At 43.9% G+C, this 26,095-nt stretch overlaps 1 protein-coding gene across 1 annotated transcript in view; it reads right to left on the bottom strand.

Moving 5' to 3' along the window:
• Positions 1–26,095, bottom strand: part of ANXA11 (annexin A11) — a 53,397-nt gene that overhangs the window by 22,983 nt on the left and 4,319 nt on the right. The window contains exons 2-8 of the mRNA XM_058189520.1: positions 9,419–9,515; positions 7,398–7,510; positions 4,862–5,212; positions 4,158–4,245; positions 3,779–3,873; positions 1,250–1,363; positions 61–151 (exon numbers count right to left, since the gene is read on the bottom strand). Coding sequence (XP_058045503.1) covers positions 61–151; positions 1,250–1,363; positions 3,779–3,873; positions 4,158–4,245; positions 4,862–5,212; positions 7,398–7,510; positions 9,419–9,506 — 940 coding nt within the window. The 5' untranslated portion in view covers positions 9,507–9,515. The remainder of the gene's footprint in view (positions 1–60; positions 152–1,249; positions 1,364–3,778; positions 3,874–4,157; positions 4,246–4,861; positions 5,213–7,397; positions 7,511–9,418; positions 9,516–26,095) is intronic.

Below are 26,095 nucleotides of genomic sequence, written 5' to 3'. Positions count from 1 at the left end.
ACCATACCAGCCTCTCTGCTGGAGATCAGATCAGGGCTGATTCTGAGTGATAAAACTCACCTGTCTTGTATGCTCGACTGATTTCCTGGATGTGCTTGTTATCGCGAGATGACAGGATCTCGATCAAGCAAGCTTCGTCTGTGCCAGCACCCTGCGCAAAGGGAGAAAGCCTCTTCTTGTTATTATGCAGGAGTTTCTCTCCATAAGTCAGGGAGCCCTCGACTTACGACTACAATTGAGCCCCAAATTCAGGTTGCTAAGTGAGACATTTGTTAAGTTACGTTTTTTTACTTTTTGTGCCATATCTATCTATCTATCTATCTATCTATCTATCTATCTATCTATCTATCTATCTATCTATCTATCTATCATCTGTCTGTCTATGTCTATCTGTCTGCCTGCCTTTCTCTTCTTTCCCTCTCTTATGTCTCTCTCTCATGTCTTTCTCTCTCTCTCTCTCTCTCTCATCTATCTATCGCTATCATCATCTATAATCTACACAGACACCGATAAAGGTTCCCCTGTACATGTGTGCTAGTCGTTCCGGACTCTAGGGAGCAGTGCTCATCTCCGTTTCAAAGCCGAAGAGCCAGCACTGTCTGAAGATGTCTCCATGGTCGTGTGGATGGCATGACTAAATGCAAAAGGCTCACAGAATGCTGTTACTTTCCCACCAAAGTGGTCCCTATTTTTCTACTTGCATTTTTTTACCTGCTTTCGAACTGCTAGGTTGGCAGAAGCCGGGACAAGTAACGGGAGCTCACTCCGTTACGTGGCGCTACAGATTCGAACCGCTGAACTGCCGACCTTCTGATCGACAAGCTCAGAGTCTTAGCCACTGAGCCACCACATCCCTTAGGGCACCTTAGGAACTCACAAAACAGGTGAGACTGAGTCCTAGTGAATTCAAAACACTCCATTTTGCATTCAAAATGGTAGCTTTGCATTTGTGATGGGGCATTTCTTAGCTGACATAGGGCATTTCAAATTTGAAACTATGATTCAATTCCCCCCCCCTCTCATTTATACAATACTTTCAATAACCTGAAAGGGCTGTGTGACAGATGCAGAGAAGCTAAGCCAAACCATGACTGAATGCAAGGCCTTTCTGCTGATAGTCAGCAGAAAAAAGCAAAGCGAAAAATATTATTTTGAGGATAAGCTTGGAAGGAGACAGGAAAGAAAGACAAAATGAACATTGAAACAGACAACGCGTTGATAGAGGCATCACTTTCTTTTAAATACAAACCTTGATAGCTTCTTTGATTTCCAAAACATCAAACAGGACAGGAGTTTTCATCATTGCCAAAATCGTCTTCTCAAAGTTTCCGGAGAGCTCTGACTTCAGGTCCTTGATCAAATCCTAATTTTTAATCGGTTCAAAAATAGAGAGAAAAGTTTGGTTTGGAACTGTACCAAAGTGACATTTAGCAGAAGCCAACTCTAAATCAGGGGTCTCCAACCTTGGTCCCTTTAAGACTTGTGGACTTCAACTCCCAGAGTTCCTCAGCCAGCTTTGCTGGGGACCAAGGTTGGAGACCCCTGCTCTAAATGTATCCATTTCTATGGCAAATAATTATGTTTCAGTGATATAAAAGGTCAGAGACAAGAGTCCTACACAGCAGGGGTGTCAACCGTCCCACTCAGTGCATGTAGCAAATAAAGACTCCTGCCCCATTTTTTTTTGTTGCCAAGAGTATAATTTACTGAGCTGCCCTGGATACGTAAGTAGCAAAACCAATTCTAACATTTTCACGCACAAATAGCTCTCCCATTGTCACTTTATTCCGTCTAGCCAATTATGTTCAGCTTTTTTGGAGAACAGACTTTGCTGGCTTTTCCCAGCAGGTGACCTTGGCACACTGGTATGTCTCTCTGCAGAGTTAGTACTCTTGCATTCCATTACTCCCTCCCTTGCAATCCAACCCATATCCTTCCCCCACTGCTTGCTTCTTGCCTGGCTATGAGCAGGGTTTGCAAAATCGAGCCACGTGGGAAGTGGGAAACTTTTATGGACTGGGTACCAAACTATCTACATCAACTCATTTCTCAAGAGGTTGGGCAGGACATGCGTAGAAAAGTGGACAGGGATGGAGGTGTTCTGATCCAGGCCCAAGTAACTAATAGGAAACTCAGTCAGTGTAAAAACAAACTTACTTTATTCGAACAGCTGAGAATTACTTCATTCTCAGTGTAGTTCAACTAAATTAAAGCAAATTCTTCCCAACACAAATTCCTCAGTCCTATCACCAACCTTGGTCCAGTTACACAAGCTGCCAAAGGACTTGGCAAAAGTTCAGAAGATACCAATATGAAACAAATGCAACAAGACAAAGATATCAACGTTGTTTTCCAGCAAAGAGCTCAAATGCTGTTGCTGGTCTTTTAAGCCTTATGGGAGGGGCGAATCATCTCTTGGCGCTACTTCCGAGTAGCCCTCTTTGCTTGAGCTCCTCTTGTCTTCTGGCAGCTCTTCTCATGCGTGCACTAGGAACAGGCTCCTCCTGTTCCTCTACCTCACTACTGTCAGCCTCTGGAGGCTCTGGAGTCCGCACATCACTCCCCAATGGCCCTGGCCCCACCTCAGCCTCTGATGCAGAGCCCTCATCCGGGCCTTCCTCAGCCTCCAGGACTGGCCCATGCTCTTCCTCAGCCTCATCGCTGTCCAACTCCATTGCCAGCTCTGCAGGCTACTGGCGGACCACAACAGGAGGAGGGAAGTTCTTGTTCCTCACTATTCCACTTGTTAATAGAGTCACTACTTTGACTACTAATATGAATAGTATGGCAGTATCTTGATGACAGCTATCAATTAGCCTCTTTGATGTGTTAAATCATTATGTTTCTTGAGACCTTCTGAAACTGCCTGAACCGTTTGATGGACATCTGTTGCGTTCACATGCTCTTAACAGCAATAGCAATAGCATTTAGATTTATATACTGCTCCGTAGTGCTTTTACAGCCCTCTCTAAGTGATTTTACAGAGCCAGCATTTTTCCCCCAACAACCTGGGTCCTCATTTTACCAATCTCGGAAGGATGGAAGGCTGAGTCAACTTTGAGTCGGTCAGGATTAAACCCCTGGCAGTTGGCAGAATTAGCCTGCAATACTGCATTCTAACCACTGTGCCACCATGGCTCTTTAAACATCCCAGACAAAACTGACAATGTGACTTGGTAGACCATTGTTAGCGCGTGGCCTTGTTTCAACAGAGGGATAAAATCAGAGGTGGTATTCAGCCAGTTCAAACAGGTTTGGGCGAACCGGTAGCAGAAATCACTCACCCCCCCTCGGCTCTATGCCATCCTATTTAGGCACATTTTTGAGGTTGGGTCCATGTGTAGAAGGCGTGCGTGTGAGCAAAGCACATGCACAGAAGGCCGGGCACATGCATAGAAGGCAGGTGTGCAAGCAAACCATGTATGCTCATGGTGAACCGGTATGAGGGTTCAAAATGTGAAACCCACCACTGGATAAGATATCCACCACTGGATGTCGCTTTCAGCAAACTGGATGACACCTTCTACAGGTTCTCAACCAAGCAAAAGGACAGCTGTAGAGACTAGATTGCTTGCTTCACTTGAGCCTCAGCTGCTCAAAGATCTGCCAATCTTTATAGCTATATTTCTGATTCATGTTCTAACCAGATCTGAACACTTAATTTTTCAAGCTCGGGCAAAGCTGACTAGATGCTGGTACCTAGCAGGGTGCAGATACTGGCCCTAAGCAGGAAAATGGGCAGTAGAATAATGATATGTATCATTATTATGGGTCTCACCTTTCCATAAGCTGTTTTGAATGAGAGCATTATCTGCTGTCGTTGCTTGCTCGAGCGACTTCCAAGGCAGTCAATGATGGCCTGTTCATCAGTTCCTAAACAGAAATATAAAATCTTTAGTTCTTATCCAAATGTACCAGTTGGAGAAACCAAAAGTGGACAATGCTGGCCCTCCATAAAATAAAATAAAAGATTCCTGGCTAAGTGGCTCAGTGGCTAAGACACTAAGCTTGTCGATCAGAAAGGTTGGCAGTTCGGCGGTTCGAATCCCTAGTACAGGTCTCCTGCATGAGCAGGGGGTTGGACTAGATGACCTTCAATGTCCCTTCCAACTCTGTTACTGTTACACTGTTACTGAGGCCAGACCTGGATTACTCACCAAAGCCCTTCATGGCTTTCCTCAAGACTTCTGCGTCCCTCAAAGGATCAAAGGATGGAGCGTCATGGACTGTGCCTCGCTTTCCAGACTGTAGTAATGCAAAGATAAACAAATGTTTCTCATTCCACAACCAATTTTTGACAATTAAAATATATCTTGTTATTCAAGGCATCAAATATTTATTAATCATGCACTTGAGGAACTAAAGATAGCTAAAGACAGGACCAGTGATAACATGATAACAGTCTTCCAATATTAATTGGAATTGGAAACAAATAATTCCCTCAACACTGTCAAACTATTTACTAAATCTTCTCATCGTTCCCATCACCCATCTCCTTCCAATTATGACTGTATGACTGTAACTTTGTTGCTGGTAGTCCTTATGATTTATATTGATATTGATTGTTTCCTGATTGCTTATTGTACCCTATGATTATCTTTAAGTGTTGTATCATTAAGTGTTAAATTTGTACCCTATGACTATCATTAAGTGTTGTAAATGTTGAACCTTGATGAAGGTATCTTTTCTTTTATGTACACTGAGAGCATATGCACCAAGACAAATTCCTTGTGTGTTCAATCACACTTGGCCAATAAAAATTCTATTCTATTCTATTCTATTCTATTCTATTCTATTCTATTCTATTCTATTCTATTCTATTTGGAGAATGCAAAAATATACAGAGGAAAAAGGTCCTTACTACTCCAGGGGTGGCGATGGGCATGGAAGAACCTGAGTAGGATGGCATCGAAGGATTAACAGCTGGACCGGAAGGATAACTTGGCATGGGCTGCTGCCCAGGATACGGCACTGGTTGAGGCTGCTGGGCTGCTGCAGGCGGCATCGGACCACCTGGATATGATGGATATGATGGCATCCCTGTTGGGGGGTTTCCTCCGGGAGGTGGAGGGTAGATCCCATAAGGCTGCTGACCCTGTGGCGGTGGTTGTCCGAACCCTCCTGGAACTGCAGAAGGGTAGCCCCCAGGAGCTGAAGGATACATTCCCTGTGGCACATTGGCACCACCAAACGTTCCAGACATATTGGCAGCCTGAAAGAAAAACACCACCAGGTATTCAAAGACCAAAGATCGTTCGTAACACAACAACTTGCCAGCACACTTCTTCTCAACCGAGCTGTAAAGAAGACAACATTGTCTGCATGTAGTAGGAAAGAGGGAGGAAAGGAAGGAGACGAACGGTTTCATTTCTCTTGATTGTATTGCATTGAGTAGTTGCCTGGAGTTGAGTAGTTGCCTGGAGTAGTTGCCTGCATCTTATGGAGATTCTCAGTCATCCAGGTCATGGTTGTCCCAAAGATGCTTTTTCAAATGCAACTGGACTTTCCTTGAAATTTTTTTTCCTTGAAGATGTTTCACTTCTCATCAAAGATGTTTCTTCAATTCTCATTGAAAAAGCTTCTTGGATGAGAAGTGAAACATCTTCAAGGAAAATGTCTATGGAGATTATTCTCAGTCATCCAGGTCATGGTTGTCCCAAAGTTTCGTTTTCAAGAGGCTGTTGTGACCAAGGCCCAAGTAGTGACTACTAAACACAATTCAGTCCTCAACAAACTTGTTTTATTAACAAGTTAACTTGTTTTATTTGTCCAAAACAAAATTCTTAATAAACAGTCCATCGGCCAAAGGCTTTTCTTGGCAAAAACCCCACAAAATTCAAGAGACGCTGACAAGAAGCATGAAAATCAACGTTGCTTTCCTACAAAAAGCCCAAGAGCCTTTGCTGCTCTTTTAAGCCTTATGGGAGGGGCCAATCATCTCCTGGTTTTACTCCTGAGTTGTCCTTTTTGCTTCAGCTGCTCTTGCCTTCTGGCAGTTCTTTGCATGTGTGCACTAGGAACAGGCTCCTCCTGTTCTTCTGCCTCTCTTCTGTCCGCCTCTGGCAGCTCCAGAGTCCACACATTGCTCCCAGATGGCCCTGGCCCCATCTCTGCCTCTGATGCAGAGCCCTCGTCCGGGCCGTCCCTTGACTCAAGGACTGGCCCATTGTCCTCCCCAGCCTTCTCACTGTCCGACTCCATTGCCAGGTCCGTGGGCTGCTGGCGGACCACAACAAAGGCAACTGGACTTTCTTTGTTTTTTTGTTTTTGTTTTTTTTTGAAGACATTACGCTTCTCATCCAAGAAGCTTCTTCAGTTTTGACTAAATGGTAAAAGAGGCCATCTATATAAAAAATGAACAGCCTTCTCTCAACAGAGGGGAAGGGATATGACATCTCCAGCCCACAACACAGTCCTTTCAGCAGTTCCAAGAAGACTCCACACCTATTTGCATCACTCAGGTGACCCTGAGGACACAGACAAACCTCCAAGTAGCCTCAAGGACTCCCTCAAAGAATGTAAATGACCAGATGACTGCAAGAAGTATAAATCCTTCCATTCCCCACCATCCAGTCACAGTTGAAGAAGCTTCTTGGATGAGAAGTGAAACATCTTCAAAGAAAAACCAGAAAGTCCAGTTGCCTTTTGAAAAAGCACCTTTGGGATCTCCACACAAGCATGACCAGTTGTTAAAATGCTGGACTAGAACTGGGGCCCACTCAGCCCATCCTCAATGATGGAAGCTGACTAGGTGACTTGACTTGGGCCTGTCTCCCACCTCAACCAATATAAAGGGATTGTTGGTGTGAGGATAACATAAATGGAGACTCCAATATATATATTTGAGCTTCTAGCGGAAAGACATAATAACACGGAATTGGATGGCCAATAAATTTAAATTATGATGATGATGATGATAGCGCTGTCCTAATAGCAACTGCAAAGTTGCAAGCAACTCTCAGATGGTAAGAAAAAGCATTTTCTGAACTTCTTGATTACTATCTAATTGTCTAACTGGGTAGATAGTATCTGGGTTCTTCATCATCATCATTATGACATTATCAGGTCCTAAGCAGAGCACACAGGGCAGTAAGTGTTTTCAAGTGGTTTCAAATTCACAGCACCTTCAGCATCATCCCAATTAAGATTAATAATCTTAAAATCTTCCTTAAGTGTTTGGCAACAACATTCCCAGTTACAACCCAGATATAATAGCCCTAACAATGGCCAAATTCCAGGATCTAAACCCATTACTCCTATTTAATTAGATTTAGAGGTTGACTAACTCCATTAAGACGATCGGCAAAAAACAGAGGGAAAAACTGGGGATCACAATTCTCACAATCTGCTTCAGATGAAACGCTAAGATGCTTCAGCTTCAAACTGGAGTTACTCACCATGCCTGCCATATAATCTGGATTAAACTGATTGGCGTAGTTCCCAACGTTTTCTAATCCAATTGGAGGAGGGTTTGCAGGAGGGTAGCTGGGGGCACCCCAGGGATTACTGCCTGGAAGTTAAAGCACCACAAATGAGTAAAAACAGATAACCTAGCTGAATATTAGTTGAGGACTAGTCACTGAAACGATGCTAGCCCAAACAGCTGCTTTGCTACCTGTTGATGAAACCAGATATCGTCCTTCTTCTCTAAATATTTAGTCTCTGTCCTGATCTTGACTCTAACTAGATCAGAGGTCGGCAACCCGCAGCTCTAAAGCCGCACGTGGCTCTTTCATCCCTCTGCTTCAGCTCCCTCTCGCTCAAAAAATGTGTCACAACTGCCAATGTGCGACACCTGCTGGCACACGATTTACTGAGCTTTTTGACCCCCAATAGGCCAACCATGGATAAATCCAAGAAAAGAAAAGTTAAAGGCAAAAAAATGATATATGCACTGTTGTCTTCATTTTAGATATCAAAAGGATTTTTTGTGGCTCCCGGTGTTTTCTTTTCTGTGGGAAACGGTTCCAAATGGCTCTTTGAGTGTTTAAGGTTGCCGACCCTTGAACTAGACAAATAACTAGAGCCAGAGTAGCTCCAGGACAAAACGCAGATTGAACTCTATCACCTCACCAAGAAGCAACTGATTGCAGGAAAAAGAAAGAGGCCATCACACACATACTCTGTGATGTAGCAAGATATTTGTTGACCGTTCTCAACTGTTAAGCATCTAATAACAATTTACAGAATATGGTAGTATTCTTAGCAAAGAAATGCATGGTACTAAATTCTTGAAGAGGATTCTTTCAGGCTTTCTCTCTTAAGAAGTTGTGGGTGCTCCATCACTGGAGGTTTTTAAGAAGATTGTATAGCCATTTGTTGTTATTCTGTATACATTTTTTTTTGTGAGGCCTAAGCTAAAAGGTGACACTAAGATCCAATTGAATCCAGTTCTTCATTTGCTTAGACCAGGGTTGTCAAACTCACAGCCAGTGGAACAGATGTGTCATTTGCTGGCCACACCCCATGCCCGATTTAGCAAAGGGAGAAAAAGTCACGATACATGACGTGATGCCAACGTGATGACGTGAGTTTGACACCCCTGGCTTAGACCTAATAGACAGAATCTTGCCAGACTAAAGCTGTAACCTTCAAAAACTTAATATGCAACGTTCCCTAGAACCTGGGAGATTCTAGAGCAGTGATGGCTAACCTTTTTTGCTATTGTGTGCCAAAAGTAGGGGGAGCGCGGGGGGTCACGCGCGCGCATGCCCACACCTATAATTCAATGCCTCCTGCCCCACCCCTGCACATATGCGCACAACCTCCCCCCCCCGGGCTCCCCTGCACCTGAGCGAACAACCCCTCCACGCCCCATTTTGGGCCTAGTAGGTCTACCTGAATCCTCCAGAGGATACGGCCCATTTCCAAACTTTTGGTGGGCCCAGTAGGCCCATTTTTTGCCCTCCCCAGGCTCCAGAGGCTTTCTTGGACCCTGGGGAGGGCAAAAACAGACTCCCAGAGCCTCCACGCAAGCTCTATACTTACTTGGCATCCAAAACGGGCCGCATGGAGACTCCTGGGAGGGGAGGGGTGGCGTGGGCAGGGCCAGACGAAAATCAGCTGGCCAGCATGCGCATGCGGGCTGGAGCTAAACTAAGGCAATGGCTCGTGTGCCCGAAGATATGGCTCCACATGCCACCTGTGGCATGCTTGCCATAGGTTTGCCATCATGGTTCTAGAATGTGGCTACCCTGAACCTTTCCTCTCTTCCCCATTCAGTTCAGGACTCTTCAGTCTCTTATCTTATGCTCCTCTCTGGAATGTGCTACCTCCTCTTTGGGAATCCGTAGTGCTACTGATGACATTCGATCGCATCTTTTCTGCACCCGTTATTCCCTCTTTTGTTACAGGTCAATTGCCACCAAACTGTTCTAACAATCAGATCTTACATGGGGAAAAAAACCAAAGCCCTTACCTGGAGCAGCAGGTGGATATGCGCTAGCTGGTGGATAACCACCCGCAGGTGGATATCCGCTTGCAGGTGGGTACCCTGGATAACTCATGTTGTAAATCTGGAAGAAAAAAACCCCCACAAATATACCTATTGAATAGATGATAAAATCATCCTCAAATTAAGCTCAGTTCCTTGATGATCTTAGGATCAGGTCCATTAAGTTTTCCTGACAAGAATATTAAATTTTACTCTGTGTGTGTAGAGCGGCATTTCTCAACCATGATAATTTTAGGATGGGTGGACTGCAACTCCCAGAATTGTCCTGCCAGCATGCTGGATGGGGAATTCTGGGAGTTGAAGTCCACATGTCTTAAAGTTGCTAAGGTTGAGAAACACTGGTGTAGATTATGTAATTACTTATGTCCAGCTCTCAGCTGCTCAAAAGTAGATGAGAGTTGGACAGCACATATATAGTGCTGAATATTATTACTGGTTAATAATATTCTACCATCAAAACAATGTTATAGGGCACTACACGCCAGAACAACTAGACACAAGGACAGTTTTCCCCCCGAATGCCATCACTCTGCTAAACAACTACAGGTATTTCCCACAACGCTGTCAAATTATTTACTAACACTGTATTACTATTATTCTTTTCACCCTTCCTAGTACCTATTTCTTCCCATTTATGACTATAACCACGTTGCTTGTATCTTTACAATGTATATTGTTTTATTTGTTTCCTAGTATGATTTGATTTCTTATTAGTAACCTTTGACTATCACTAAGAGTTGTATCTTATGATTCTTGACGAATGTATTTTATTTTTCTTTATGTACAATGAGAACATATGTACCAAAGACAAATTCCTTGTGTGTCCAATCACATTTGGCCAATAAAAGAATTCTATTCTATTCTATTCTATTCTATTCTATTCTATTCTATTCTATTCTATTCTATTCTATTCTATTCTAATATACCTAGCATCTTCAGTGTAAAGTCTGAATATTTCAGAGGCAATGTAAAAAAAAAGTCTCATTCTTCCAAGAATGAATTCTTAAAACCAAGATATATGTCCAAGAACATTTATATCCTGCTTAGGGAATTCAAACAAAAGGTGTTGGCTACTACCTTTAAAGCGCTCCATGGCTTAGGACCGGGCTACTTACGGGACCGCCTACTGCCACCGATTGCCTCCCACCGACCCGTGCACTCTCACAGAGAGGGACTCCTCAGGGTGCCGTCAGCCAAGTAATGTTGGCTGGCGGCCCCCAGGAGCAGGGCCTTTTCTGTGGGGGCTCCCACCCTCTGGAACGAACTTCCCCCAGAACTCCATCAACTTCCTGACCTTCGGACCTTTCGCCGCGAGTTGAAGACCTATTTATTTATTCGCGCAGGACTGGCATAGAATTTTTAGAAGTTTTAATACTGGGGTTTAAATTTTTATTTAAATGGGTTTTATTGTTTTAAATGTATTTTAATTTGGGCCTATATTTAATAAGTTTTTTAATTTATTGTTTTTAATGTATATTTATTCATTGTTTTATCTGGCTGTGAACCGCCCTGAGTCCTTCGGGAGAAGGGCAGTATAAAAATTTAATAAATAATAATAATAATAATAAAAAATATGCAATGGGAAATACACATTTATATATGATTGTAAAGAAGAAATGCAGCAATTTTGGTTCTATTAAAATCTTTCTGTATGCTGTGGATGTATATTTAATCCTGAGCTAGATAGGCCTACCACAGATATAGATTACCTGTATGCATAACATACATTTCCTCCTGAACATACAAAACATTTTAAATATCGACGTTACAGCAAGTTGCCATCTGGTGAACTCCTTCAGCAAACATTGATCCAGCTTTGTTGACAGGGTAATTTTTATTCTCATTAAACAAAGTTTCCTTTCTCATACCCAGAAAAAAAGTCAAATCAATTTGCTGCTGTTGTTTTTTCCAGAGGTGTAGGTTTTAAAAAATTATTCTGCTTCTCTGAGATAAGATTTACCTATGTAACTTTTTTTAAAAAAATGATAATGCATAGACTATCAAGAAGAATCTGGTGTTCTAAGTCATTTACCATAAGGTACTTATTAACTGAGCCATAGAATAAACTGCTTGTTATTAAAGAAGAACAAGGAACATGAAAAAATTAACCATGTTGGGACTTAGCAGATAGCAAAATATATTTATATATATATGTAGGTCTTGGCATATTCGGCTCTTTTCCCATGTAAGGTTGAGAGTATCTTGGCGACGGTTTGACGAGCTCTCGCTCATCATCTTCTTATAATTAATCTTATAATTAATTATAATATATAATTATATATATGATTATAATTATATACATATAATTCTTATAATTAATCTTATAATTAATTTATTGATATGCCATGTTTCTAGTTCACTCACCTCCTTCAAGAGAAGAGAGCTGAACTTGACTGAATTATAGTTAGTGAGCTATAGCCAACCTCACCTTTCCAATATTTGGTTGGATTCAGGAACTATATGAATATTGTAGCTTCATTTAATTTTTGTCACGGAAAGCAGTTATGGATAGATAAGATTAGAAGAAGAATGACTCAATCTATTTTTACACATTTACAAAGGAGATTTAGTGAAAAATGATGGGCACAATCCCATAATTTCTTTTAATTTAGCTCCAAGATAAATGTTTTCACTATTTAGGGCTACCATTCTGAGCTGTAAAGATTCTGGCTGAACACTAGATGGCAGCAAAGAATTAGAATTCCAGAATCTCTTGCCTTCACCTAGTGGTTATGCAGAATTTTGCAGATGAGATATACCTATGTTTGGAAAAACCTTCTATTTCCTAGCAGGTTTTCTACCTGAAATACCTGGAACTCAGTGGTGGGATGCTGCCGGTTTAACTGGTTCGGTGAGTGCATGTGCGCACGCCTAAGGCGCTTGAGCACAGTGCTGAAAATGGAGCATTTAGAAACTTAGCTGCTTTCCTTCCAAGTCAGCAACTGTAAGTAGAACAGCGAGGGGTAGGGCAATCAGCTGTGCCACACAATTGAAATGAGCTACAAAGCAGGAAATAAAGGACAGGATAGAGCAGGGACGGAAGGGGCCAACTGATCGTCGGCGCTACCGGTTCACCTGAACCAGTCCGAACCAGCTGAATACCGCCTCTGCTGGAACTGTCCACCAGTTCAATCTTCAATCAGACAGAAATTCTTGAAATTGCATTTCTAACACATTTGGAGAAGATGTGGTTAGAATGTTAGGTAAAATTCTGGGTGGACAATAGGTGGCAGCAAAGGATTCTAGAATTCCAGAATCTCTTGCCTTCACCTAGTGGTTACGCAGAATTTTGCAAATAAGATACAGGCGTGTATGGTAATCCTTCTACTTTCTCCAGGTGGGTTCTATTAATATTAAGTTAGATGTTCTGTGCACCTTTGGCATTGAGTCATGCCGGCTACATGACCACAGAGACATCTTCGGACAGTGCTGGCTCTTCGGCTTTGAAACGGAGATGAGCACCGCCCCCTAGAGTCGGCAACTACTAGCACATATGTGCGAGGGGAACCTTTACCTTTACCTTAAGATGTAGCATGCTGTTTGCTACTAAGCCAAATTCATGATTTCTAACAACCAGAGGGGTCACAATTTGGGAGGAGAGTGCAAGGCAGTGATTTGATAACCTCACACAAGGGATCCAGATTCTCTTTTCAGGAAAGCTATTGAAAGCAGAAACCATTATTTTAAAAAATCCAGTGGTTTACAGCAGGGGTCTTCCAACCTTGACAACTTTATGACTTGTGGACTTCAACTTCTGCTGAGGAATTCTGGGAGTTGAAGTCCACAAGTTGTAAAGTTACCAAGTCCACAAGTCATAAGGTGCCATTTGAAACCCCTGGCTTCTAGGATTGTTTTCTATCCAAAATTGATGGTAAACTGCCCCGCTGTTTGTTGGCTTGAGGGCTACAGATGATTTAATTAGTGCCTTTAGCATGTGAGATAGAGATAAAGAAAGACTGGTTGATTTTTGAACCTTGTTGAGATTTCTCTTTTTTTTCTCCCCAAGCTCAGATCTGGTTTTAGCAGCATCAGGGCCCAAATGATGTCCGAGTCAGTGGTCCAGTAGAACCGGTGGTGGGATTCAAATAATTTAACAATCGGTTCTCTGCCCTAATGGGTAGGCGCGGCCATGGTGGGCGTGGCCAGGGGTGTGTGACAGGCAGCACTCGGCCTCCTGCACTCCCCTGGGAGCAAAAACGGGCTGCAGGGGGGGAGGCGCTGCCCGCCCGCCCCCCCGTTTTGGGCCTAGTAGACCTCCCTGCAGCCTCCTGGGAGCAAAAACAGGCCACAGAGGGGCGCCACTCCCCCCCCACACCCCATTTTGGGCCTAGTAGGCTTCCCTGCAACCTCCTGAAAACAAAAACAGACCACGGGTGAGGGGTGCGCACAGCACACCCTGTCATCCCGCTATAGGCCTAGTAGACCTCTCTGCAGCCTCCTGGGAGCAAAAATGGGCTGAGGGGGAGGCCATTTTGGGCTTAGTAGGCCTCCTGCACTCCTGGGAGCAAAAGCAGGCTGCAGGGGGCGCTGCCCGCCACCCCGTTTTGAGCCTAGTAGACCTCCCTGCAGCCTCCTGGGAGCAAAAACAGGCCACAGAGGGGCGCCACTCCCCCCCCACACCCCATTTTGGGCCTAGTAGGCTTCCCTGCAACCTCCTGAAAGCAAAAACAGACCACAGGGGGGCGGGGGGTGCACAGCACACCCTGTCACCCCTCTTTGGGCCTAGTAGACCTCTCTGCAGCCTCCTGGGAGCAAAAACAGGCCACAGAGGGGCGCCACTCCCCCACACCCCTCTTTGGGCCTAGTAGACCTCTCTGCAGCCTCCTGGGAGCAAAAATGGGCTGAGGGGGAGGCCATTTTGGGCTTAGTAGGCCTCCCTGCACTTACTTGGGAGCCAAAATGGGGCACGTGGAGACTCCTGGAAGGGGCGGAGTGTGGAGGGGCAGGGAGGGGCCAATCAGCAATTTAACAACTGGTTCATCCAAACCGGCCTGAACCGGCTGAATCCCACCATTGAGTAGTACCCACAATCCTCCATCCACCTTTCTTTGCTCATGAATGCTTTTTGGGTCTCTCCTCTGCAAGCAACACTCCCTGAGATATTCAAACAGAACCTTTGGGGGGTGGGTGGAAGCAAAAGGGGAAAAAAAAGAAAAAAGAGAGAAAGGTGGGGAAAAACAGCATCAACAGGATGCCAAAGCGGAATTTTAAAGCTCAGCTCCTTTTCAGAGCCAACGAATAATTTCCACTTCTAGCAAATGAAAGGAAAACAAGAGGTGGGGGGGGGGAAACAGATGAAATTCTCTTTTCTTGCTGCGTTCCCAATTTAAAACACAAAATAATCGTGTCCAAGGCTGCGTAGGACACCTCGGACTGTAAAACAAAACTGGCAAGGCGGGAAGGCCATGCTGATGTACAGATGGTAATTTACTATAGACTTGCTAAATGTTTTGCTCCAGGGCTAAAAAAAGGGAGCAGAGCTGTTAAGCCATGTGCTCATTTTCCTTCCTTGTACACACATCTGTAATTATATTTTAGGAGGCCTGGAGACATTTTTCTACACAGCTTCCTTTCAAACAGAGCTCCAAGTAAGTTTATGGACGCATTCCAGTTTGATTCTTGGCTGCGCCGCCGAAGAAGAAACACTATAGAGGTAGTTCTCGATTTACATGCCAAAATGTTGTACTTACAGCCCAAAATTTCAGTTGCTCAGCGAGACACTTGTTGAAGTGAGTCCCGTTTTAGGACCTTCCCTTGTCGCCATCGTTAAGTGAATCACTGCATTGTGAAGTTGATAACACGGTTGTAAAATGTAAAATGAACCTGTCCGCTTGTCAGAAGGTCACAAAAAGGAGTCCAGTGACCCCGGGACACTGCAACTATCATAAATACGAGTCAGTTGCCAAGTGACTGAATTTTGATCATGTAACCACAGGGATGTTTCAATAGTGGGGGGAAAACTATCCTAAGTCACTTTTTCCCCTCTGCCGTGATATCTTCGAATAGTCGCTAAATGTATGTTTGTAAGAAATACCTGAAGTTCACCACTGCTTTCTCCTCAGTCTGGTTCTAAACCAGGGGTGTCAAACTCAAGGCCCAGGGGACAGATCCGGCCTGTGGGGTGCTTAGATCTGGATCATGGGGCTACCCTGGAAACAGTGAAGCACCAGCCCGCACTGCCTCCGCCAGTGAAAACGGAGCTCAGGAGGGCTGCGTGCGGTCCTCCTGAGCTCTGTTTTTGTGCTGGCAGAGGGTTGCAGGAGGCTGTTGCAACTGAAAACAGAGCTCAAGAGGGCTGCATGCGGTCCTCCCGAGCTCTGTTTTTGTGCTGGCAGAGGGTTGCAGGAGGCTGTTGCAGCTGAAAACGGAGCTGAAGAGGGCTGCATGCGGTCCTCCCGAGCCCTGTTTTTGTGCTGGCAGAGGATTGCAGGAGGCTGTTGCAGCTGAAAACGGAGCTCAAGAGGGCTGCATGCGGTCCTCCTGAGCCCTGTTTTTGTGCTGGCAGAGGGTTGCAGGAGGCTGTTGCAACTGAAAACGGAGCTCAAGAGGGCTGCATGCGGTCCTCCCGAGCTCTGTTTTTGTGCTGGCAGGAGGTTGCAGGAGGCTGTTGCAGCTGAAAACGGAGCTGAAGAAGGCTGCGTGCTGTCATTCCGACCTCTGTTTTTGTGCTGGCAGGGGGTTGCAGGAGGCTGTTGCAGCTGAAAACAGAGCTTGGGAGGGCTGCCTGCAGTCCTCACAAGCTCTGTTATCGCTGGCAGGGGATTGCAGGAGGCCATCACAGCCAAAACGGAGCTCAGGAGCCCATTTTCACTGGCAGAGCGCTAAGGCCACCACAGGCGCCCTCGGCATGAGTGATGTTGATCTGGCCACACTCACCATGGTGACAACCACCCTGCCCCCCTCCCCCCAAGGTCAGTCACAGCCCTCAATGAAATTGAGTTTGACACCCCTGCTCTAAAATCAGTGAATCTCCCATTCTACTGTTAACAAGATCTGATCCTGCCAGGTTCTTCAGATCAGCTACAGGCCCCGCACAAAACTTACACGCAAAGTCAACCCTTATGCATTGAAAGTCCGACGTTGCATTCTGCCTGCCACAAAATTAAGGGAGAACTCCTAATAGCTGCACTGTTTTTTCCACCACAGGCCACAAGTAGGCAAGAATTATGAGAAGCTGCTTTGCCCACATGTTCTCCGAAGCAAAGCATAATCATAAGATTCTGTTGGTGTTTATCAATCTTGGCCAATGATGGAGTTGTTCTGACCCAGCCTTTGCAAGTAAGCTGTTTACACATGAGTAAAACAAATCCCTTTTTTATTAACAGGGCAGTAACAGTCTTTTATTCACGTGGATAAACAAAAAAGCCCAAACATAATTAGTCCCAACAAACCTGGTTCTGGCCAAGGAATCCGAATTGCTTGCTGTATACTAGAAAATGAAAAGTTGTCTGCAACAACCGGCTACTCCGAAACCCCACTATTTATTTCCCAACCAGGGAGGAGCTGGCTAGCATCTATGTCTTCTTTGCCTGAGAGCCAGCTTATTGATTTCCTTTGCTCTCCTCTCCTCTCCTCTCTGCGCGTCCGTGCATTTGAGATGGGCCCCATCTGTTCCTCCGCCTCATTCAGCTCAGGCCCCGAAGACACCTGCCTCTACACTGGGGGAAGATGGAAGGCCCTGGCTCTGCCTCTGATACTGTTTCTTATCAGAGCCTTCCAAAGGCTCCAAAGCCAGCCCAGGCTCCTCCACCCCCACCTCGTATGACTCTGACGGGCCACAATGGGGGTTTTGTGCCCATAGCGTAGAACAATGATTCTCTGAGCTGGGTTGTTTTCTTGCAGGTGTTCCATGACCCAAACTAGGTAACACCATCAGTGCTAGTGCTAATGCTACCCAAACTAGGTAACAACATTGGCACTGATGCTGTTACCTAATTGGGTAATGAAACGTCTACAAGAAAACAAGCAAGCTCAGAGAGCACAAAGGACCCCTCATGTCAACCACGAGCAACAAATATTCTCCTTTACTAGTACCACAATGATTCTCAACCTTGGTTACTTGAAGATGCATGGACTTCAGTTCCCAGAATCCCCACAACCAGCATGGGGAAGGTTGAGAAGCACTGGTACAGAAAAAGTAACCTCTCTGCAGGTAAAGGTAAAGTGTCATGCCACACCATATAACTTTATATACTGTTGTCACTCTCTAGCCCAGCGGTTCTCAACCTGTGGGTTGGGACCCGTTGGGGGTCGAATGACGATTTGCCAGGGGTCACCTAAGATCATCGGAAATATGGGAAGTATACTTGCGAATCGAAGAATCGCACTCCAATGGTTGACTCCACAAGCCAGCTGCAATCACTCCCAATCGCTAGCCTAATCTGGCTTCAGGTGCAATAAACTTAATAGGGAGGAGTCTCTGCTTTAATTCCTCCGTCCTCAAGGCAATGAAGCAGTTCAGATCGCTAGTCAATATGGCTTCAGGCACGATGAATTAAAAAGAGAGAAATCTTTGCTCTGATGTCTCCCTCTCAAGCCAGCTGCAATCACTCCCAATCGCTAGCCTAATCTGGCTTCAGGTGCAATAAACTTAATAGGGGAGGAGTCTCTGCTTTAATTCCTCCGCCTCACTCAGCTCAGGCCCCGAAGACACCTGCCTCTACACTGGGGGAAGATGGAAGGCCCTGGCTCTGCCTCTGTCTCTGATACTGTTTCTTATCAGAGCCTTCCAAAGGCTCCAAAGCCAGCCCAGGCTCCTCCACCCCCACCTCGTATGACTCTGACAGGCCACAATGAGGGTTTCGTGCCCATAGCGTAGAACAATGATTCTCAACCTTGGTTACTTGAAGATGCATGGACTTCAGTTCCCAGAATCCCCACAACCAGCATGGGAAGGTTGAGAACCACTGCTCTAGCCCCATCTAGTGGCTGGGGAGACAAATATGACCCAAGTATATTGTTTAGAAGGAAACTAGCATTTGGAGAAGGCAGAAGCACATGGTCATCCAAGAACAAACCCACATCTCACACACAGAGCATCCCTGGTGAGATTTAAATTGCTTGTATTTATTAATTGTTACGTTCAGCGGTAACTCAATACTGCCTTGTATTTGCTGCTCATTGTATGTATCCCTATTTTCCCCAGTTTCCCCATATCCTGTTCTTTCAATAAAGCGTTCAGATCTACGCACATGGGTCTGTTTTATTGGAGGATAGGTGGGTTTAGCTGCATGTTGAGCTGCACGCAGACTAACGTATAGTGGGGACAGAACATAAAGGCTTCCCTGTCCAGTTGTGTTTGACTCTAGGGCAGGGCTGTCAAACTCGTGGCCCGTGGGCTGGATGAGTCACACACTGGCCAAGCCCACATCCAGTTTAGCAAAGGGGAAAAATGTCTCAACACATCACGTGATGATGCCGTGACAATGCAAGTTTGACACTCCTGCTCTAGGGTGAACAAAGAGAAGGTCCACCCCCACTTATTTTCCAATGTACACCTCCTACAGCTTTCAATCCATTATCATTCATACTTATGTCTTTTCTTTTTCGAAATCCCAATGGATTTGTAAGTGAGCCTTTCAGATTGGAGGTTCTGCATTTGCTTTTTCAAACCAACCGAAGAAATGTCTAGTTAAAAGCTAGATGTATGTGGTGGAACGTCTCATATCCTGTGGGAAACCCATGGCAATCATTTGACCTCTGTAACCGGAAAACCATTCAAGCCAATTCCTGGCTGCAACCCTTAACCTAAAGCTGTTCAAATGCAGCTTTAGATTTAAAGACCGGATCCATGGCAAAGTGAGATCTTAAGAGTATGGAAGAGTTTGAAGGAGCTGTACCTTTTCCGAAGTTTGCATGCCACCTACTGCAGCTGAAGCTTCCAGTAAAAGGCTTATGGGGGAGGGGGAGGGGAAGGGTTGGGAGTGCAGTTGTGCACTGCTAAAATCTGATTCTGCTCTTTGCCCAGTCTTATGACACATTTTTCAACTCTTTGTAAGAAAGTTTACAATCAGAATTGGCAAATATTGAATTGGTTGGAACATTTAAATCCCAGATTAACCACAGAAACTGTCCAAGGGGGTGTTCTATCGGTTTGTCTGTCTGTCTGTCATCTACTTACCTACTTACCTACCCACCGTATCTACCTATCTATTATCTATCTACTCCATCCACCATCATCCATCATCTATCTGCCTACCTGCCTGCCTATTTCTTTCTTTCTTTCTTTCTTTCTTTCTTTCTTTCTTTCTTTCTTTCTTTCTTTCTTTCTTTCTTTCTTTCTTTCTTTCTTTCTTTCTTCCTTCCTTCCTTCCTTCCTTTCTTTCCTTTCTTTCTCTCTCTCTCTCTCTCTCTCTGTCTGTCTGTCTGTCTTTCTCACTTACTTACTTACTTACTTTCATTTATCATCTATCTGCCTACCTGCCTGCCTATTTCTTTCTTTCTCTCTCTCTGTCTGTCTTTTCTTACTTACTTTCATTTATCATCTATCTACCGGTACTGTCTATCCTTCTATTTATCTATCTCTGTATCGCTCTATCTCTCTATCTCTCTATCTCCATCCATCCATCCATCTCTATCTAACTACAGTATCTCCTATTGCTATTGTAGTCACATGAAAAAAAATCCCTGTGCAACTTGCTCTGGGCTCCTGGAGAAAAGACAGAACAGAAAGCTAAGAGATAAATAAATGTTATGCTTTTTAATAAAAGGTGGTACCAGACTCCTTCTGAACCAAACACTTAACTTTCTTTCTCAGCTGCCATTCTTAGGTTAATGATCTTTCATAATTGCAGAAGTTCATAAAACACTAACTTTCCAGAGCAGATTGTAAGAATTCTGTCCTATTCTAAACTTCCCTTTTATCACCCTGTAAATCCCTTAATTCGAAGTAGAGTCGGGGCGACAGAATAAAGCTGAGTATTTACTGACCGGATGCCCTTCCTGATGCCTATGTGAAGCTCACAGCAGACATTTTCTCTTTGTGCTCAAAGAGAGAAATATCTCCACTAACTAGGATTAAACTCTCTACCTTCCAAGGGGGAGGTGAGATTCTTCACCACTAGGCCACTATGCCGCTCAATTCTATCCTATTCCACTTTGAATCTGCAGGTCGCAAACTGGTAGTTGCAACCTGCAGGTGGCCTCGTCCACCCATCCAGGCACAATCCCATCCTATATTGCTGTGTATTTGACATTGCATGTATGTGCAGAAGGCGTGTGCGAGCGAATTGAAATGTTTATTGACACCGCATGCATGTCTGGACGGCGCCTGCGAGTGAATTGCCATGTTTTTTGATGCTACATATGCTCACATTTCTGGTGCTGGGTGAACCGATTGTTACAGTATGTGACAGCCACCTCTGTGTAGAATCCATTATCTCTGGCCTCCCATCACCTCAGGGAGAAACCAAATGACTGCAATGGCTTAAAATAGTGACCACAGATGATACCACATGACGTGAACTCATAGTTTTCTGCAAACTCAAGGATGGACAGAAGTTAACTCACTAGTGGGGATAGGCCCTGAATGTCCCTTATATGGTCTTCAGAATTGTCTATAACGCCAAAGTATTCCTCAGCAGACAAATCTACTTTTAAAAGTTCTCTAGAAGTACAAAATCTAAACACCGCATGTCTAAATATAACCCACGAATGATCAGCTTCTATATCCTCAATGCTTGCTCTGTATTCAGGCCGCTTTCTGGGTACTAAACGTGTTTTGTGAAATACAAACCAGCCTTTGCCTACACAGGAAGGTTTTGTATTTGAGTTGGCGCTCTCGTATCGTATTTATAATTTTGATTCAAACATCTTTTCAAATTTAGCATCCATCTGCGCGAATCCTTCATCAAGTCAGAATGTGTCCATTGAGGACCTGTATACTGCACGAGTCAAAAAGAGGGCTGTGAAAATATCTACAGATCCCTCACATCCTGGACATAAACTGTTTCAACTCCTACCCTCAAAACGATGCTATAGGGCACTACACACCAGAACAACTAGACACAAGAACAGTTTTTCCCCCGAAGGCCATCACTCTGCTAAACAAATAATTCCCTCAACACTGTCAAACTAGTTACTAAGTGTGCACTATTATTAATCTTATTTATTTATTTATTTATTTATTTATTTATTTATTTATTTATTTATTTATTTATTTATTTATTAAATTTGTATACCGCCCTTCTCCCGAAGGACTCAGGGCAGTTCACAGCCAATAAAACCACAATACATATAATACAGATTAAAAAACAGTATAAAAAACTAATTCAATATACGGCCTAAAAAAATTAAATACAATTAAAAAACCATTTAAAAACCCCAGTTTAGAACCCCAATTTAAACAACATTTATGCTAGTCCTGCACGTTGAAACAACAACGTCTTCAGCTCGCGGCGGAAGGTCCGGAGGTCAGGGAGTTGACAGAGCCCTGGAGGCAGCTCATCATCCCTATCACCCATCTCCTCCCACTTATGACTGTATGACTGTAACCTTATTGCTGGTATCCTTAAGATTTATATTGAGTGTTTCTCTATGACTATCATTAAGTGTTGTATCTTATAATTCTTGACGAATGTATCTTTTCTTTTATCCGAGAGCGTATGCACCAAGACAAATTCCTTGTGTGTCCAATCACACTTGGCCAATAAATAATTCTATTCTGTTCTGTTCTGTTCTGTTCTGTTCTACTCTACTCTACTCTACTCTACTCAGTTTGGGATGACTTCCTCTTCCTCTTCCTCCTCCTCTTCTCCTTCTCCTCCTCCTTCTTCTTCTCCTCCTCCTCCTCCTTCTCCTCCTCCTTCTTTTCTCCTCCTCCTCTTCCCCCCTTTTTCTTCTTTTCCTTCCTCCTTCTTCCTTTTCCTCATAGGTCCCCAGATCACATGATCAAAATCCAGGCACTTGGCAACTGGCATGTATGTATGACAGTTGCAGAGTCCCAGGGTCACATGATCATCATTTTGTAACCTTCCCACCTGGCTTTGGATAAGCAATTGTGAAAGCCAGGTTCACTTAAAAACAGCATAATTCACTTTAACAACTGCAATGATTCGCTTAGCAACTGGGGCAAAAAAAAGGTCATAAAATGAGACAAAAGTCAAGGAACAACTGCCTTGATCAACAATAGAAATTGGAGGCTCGGTTTTGGTAGCAAGTCAAGGACTATCTATAGTTAGTGGGGTTCAAGTTCAAGTTCAAAGTTCATATTTTTAAAAAAAACAAAAAACCCAAAAATAATGACCTTTGATTAACGATAAGAGACATTTTAGTCTTCTCTGAGAAGCTCATCCAGCTAAAACAGGCATAGGGCTCCTTTGATGGCTTATTTATTTATTTTTTATTTTATTTATTTTATTTATTTTATTTATTTGTCACAACAGCATATATAAGTATAAGCATGAAATAACTATACTATATAAAGCATATATATAATCATAAGTATGTAATAGCTATATGAACTTGGATACAATCAAAGGGAACATTAGGACAGGAACGGTAGGCATGTTGGTGCTCTTATGCACGCCACTTACAGACCTCTTAGGAAAGGGGTGAGGTCAATAGTAGATAGTTTTTGGTTAAAGCTTTGGGGATTTGGGGAACAGACCACAGAGTCTGGTAGTGCATTCCAGGTACTACCTTGAAATACTTTCAACTCCCAGAATCCCTGAGCCAGCATCAGAGCAGGTAAAGCTGGCATTATACTGGTAAAGATGGCATTATTTCCAGAGCCAACCTGGAATTAAGGAATTTCCTGACAGCGAGAAGCTTGTCTCCTGGAGTTGCGGCTGCTCCATCGCTGGACGTTTTCAAGAAAAGATTAGACAACCATTTGGCTGGGAATGCTATAAGGTCTCCTGCCTTGGGCAAGGGGTTGGACTAGAAGACCTCCACGGTCCCATCCAGCCCTAGGATTCTATAATAGGATGGCTTTCTGATGGTGACCCCCCCCCACCCTGGCAATACTTTGAGAATAGAGAGTGAAGATCCTTCAGTTTTTCTGACCTATTTTATATTCCTGAATTGAAGAGTTAATTAATTCACACACACACACACCATACAAATCAGCTTTGGTGCTGAAATCAGTATAGTGATAGTCTTTGGAGGGAGGGGGGCAGGTTGAAAACCTCATGTACAGGTCGGCATTTCAGCAGTTCGAATCCCGAGTGCTGCATAATGGAGTGAGCTCCGGTTACTTGTCCCAGCTTTTGTCAACCTAGCAGTTTGAAAGCACATAAAACAAAATGCCAGTAAAAAAAATAGGGACCACCTTTGGTGGGAAGGTAACAGCATTCCGTGCACCTTTGGCATTGAGTCATGCCGGCCAATGACCATGGAGACGTCTTCGGACAGCACTGGTTCTTTGGCTTTAAAACGCAGATGAGCACCGCCCCCTAGAGTCAGGAATGACTAGCACGTATGTGTGAAGGGAACCTTTACCTTTACCTTATATATGTGCGTGTGCGTCCCCTTATGTGGAGTTGGACCATTGCTGAAAATATATATATATATATATATAGGTCTTTGGTTGTTCGGGTTTTCTCCCGTGTAAAATTGGAAGTGTCTTGGCGACGTTTCGACGAAGTCTCATTCGTCATCTTCAGGCTTCAGCTTCGTGCTTCTGGGAGCAAGAAGCTGAAGCCTGAAGATGACGAATGAGACTTCATCAAACGCCGCCAAGACACTTCCAATTTTACATGGGAGAAACCCAACAACCAAAGACCTATATACAAACACCGTGAAAACCTCAGAAAACAAATATATATATATATATATATATGTAGGTCTTTAGTTGTTGGGTTTTCTCCGTGTAAAATTGGAAGTGTCTTGGCGGCGTTTCGACGAAGTCTCATTCGTCATCTTCAGGCTTCAGCTTCGTGCTTCTGGGAGCAAGAAGCTGAAGCCTGAAGATGACGAATGAGACTTCATCGAAACGTCGCCAAGACACTTCCAATTTTACATGGGAGAAAACCCGAACAACCAAAGACCTATATACAAACACCCGTGAAAACCTCAGAAAACAAATATATATATATATATATATCAGGTCTTTGGTTATTCAGGTTTTCTCCCGCGTAAAATTGGAAGTGTCTTGGCAACGTTTTGACAAAGTCTCATTCGTCATCTTCAGGCTTCAACTTCCTGCTTCTGGGAGCAATGTGCGATTGCAGCTGTTTCTTCCTTTTTAACTGCTAGTGGGGGTTTGAACTGATTGAACCCCACTAGCAGTTAAAAGGAAGAAACAGCTGCGATCACACACTGCTCCCAGAAGCACGAAGCTGAAGCCTGAAGATGACGAATGAGACTTCGTCGAAACGTCGCCAAGACACTTCCAATTTTACACGGGAGAAAACCCGAACAACCAAAGACCTATATACAAACACCCGTGAAAACCTCAGAAAACAAATATATATATATATATATATATTTACATATACACACATATATATATATTCATTCAGCAATGGTCCAACTCCACATAAGGAGCATTTCCTTCTTATAGGGTGCCCATCCTATCAGTTTACAGGCTCCTTTATAAAAAAAAAAAACCCTCAGCAGGGCTCAGGAATTTTGGGAGTTGAAGTCCACAAGTCATCAAAGGGCCATGGTTCTCCATCCCTGAGCTAAAAAAAAAAACCTGTAGTGCTGACTTCTTCCGCTGGCCAACGAGCTATACAAAGGTTGTTTGCATAAGGTTAAATTGCACCAGGAAACGTGTGCTTGAATTAATGAAAGGGGAAAAAAAAAAAAAAAGACAAGGAAACTTGGTAAATGAACTTTGTGTTCTCTTCCCGTCTTCCAAACAGATATAAGTTGCATTGCTACGAAACCTTGTGTTTAATGGGGGCTTCTTTTATTAGGCTGACTTGTAGACCATAAAAAGCCCGGAGCGATCTTGGCTTGGTCTTCCGTGAAGAGACATGAGATAAATGAGGGATTAAAAAAAATACAGGTAGACCTCATTCGTTTAGGGACTGTTCAAAGTTACAACAGCACTTTAAAAAAAGCAACTGATGAACATTTTTCAGATTTAGGTCCATTGCAGCAATCCAGTGGTTGGTTGCTATCTGTTCGCCCTGGATCAGGCGAACCGGTAGTGGCGGTGGCGGGAGACTCTGCCCACCCGCCTGGATGCTTCTGCACATACACAGAAGCACGCCCGCCCGCGAGCAAACCAGTAGCGACAGGTTTTGAAACCCACTACTGCAGCAATCCCTCAATCATATGATTCGCATTCAGATGGTTGCCAACCGATTCACGTTTACGACTGGGTTGCAGCATCCCCGGGTCACATGCGATCCCCTTTTTTGCGACCTTCGGACAAGCAAAAGCGTCGAGGAAGCCGGATTCACTTAACAACCACGTGACTAATTCCAGAACTGCCGCGATTTGCTTCGTAACAACGGCGGGAAGAAAAGTCGTAAAATGGAGGCAAAACTTCCCTTAACAAAACGTTTCCCTTAGCAAACATAAATTTGGGGCTCCATTGTGGTCGTAACTCGAGGACCCCCTGTAATATCAAGTCCCCCATAACCTGCAGGAGATAAAAAATAAGATCGAGTCCCCATAAACTGCCTGCCATCTTTTTTTCTTGCAAGGATTAGGAATACATTGTTTTCATACATTGATAATTAGCTGTCC

This window comes from Ahaetulla prasina, chromosome 6 (assembly GCF_028640845.1).
Source record: "Ahaetulla prasina isolate Xishuangbanna chromosome 6, ASM2864084v1, whole genome shotgun sequence".
NCBI lineage: Eukaryota > Metazoa > Chordata > Lepidosauria > Squamata > Colubridae > Ahaetulla > Ahaetulla prasina.
This window is presented reverse-complemented; position numbering and strand designations above follow the sequence as displayed.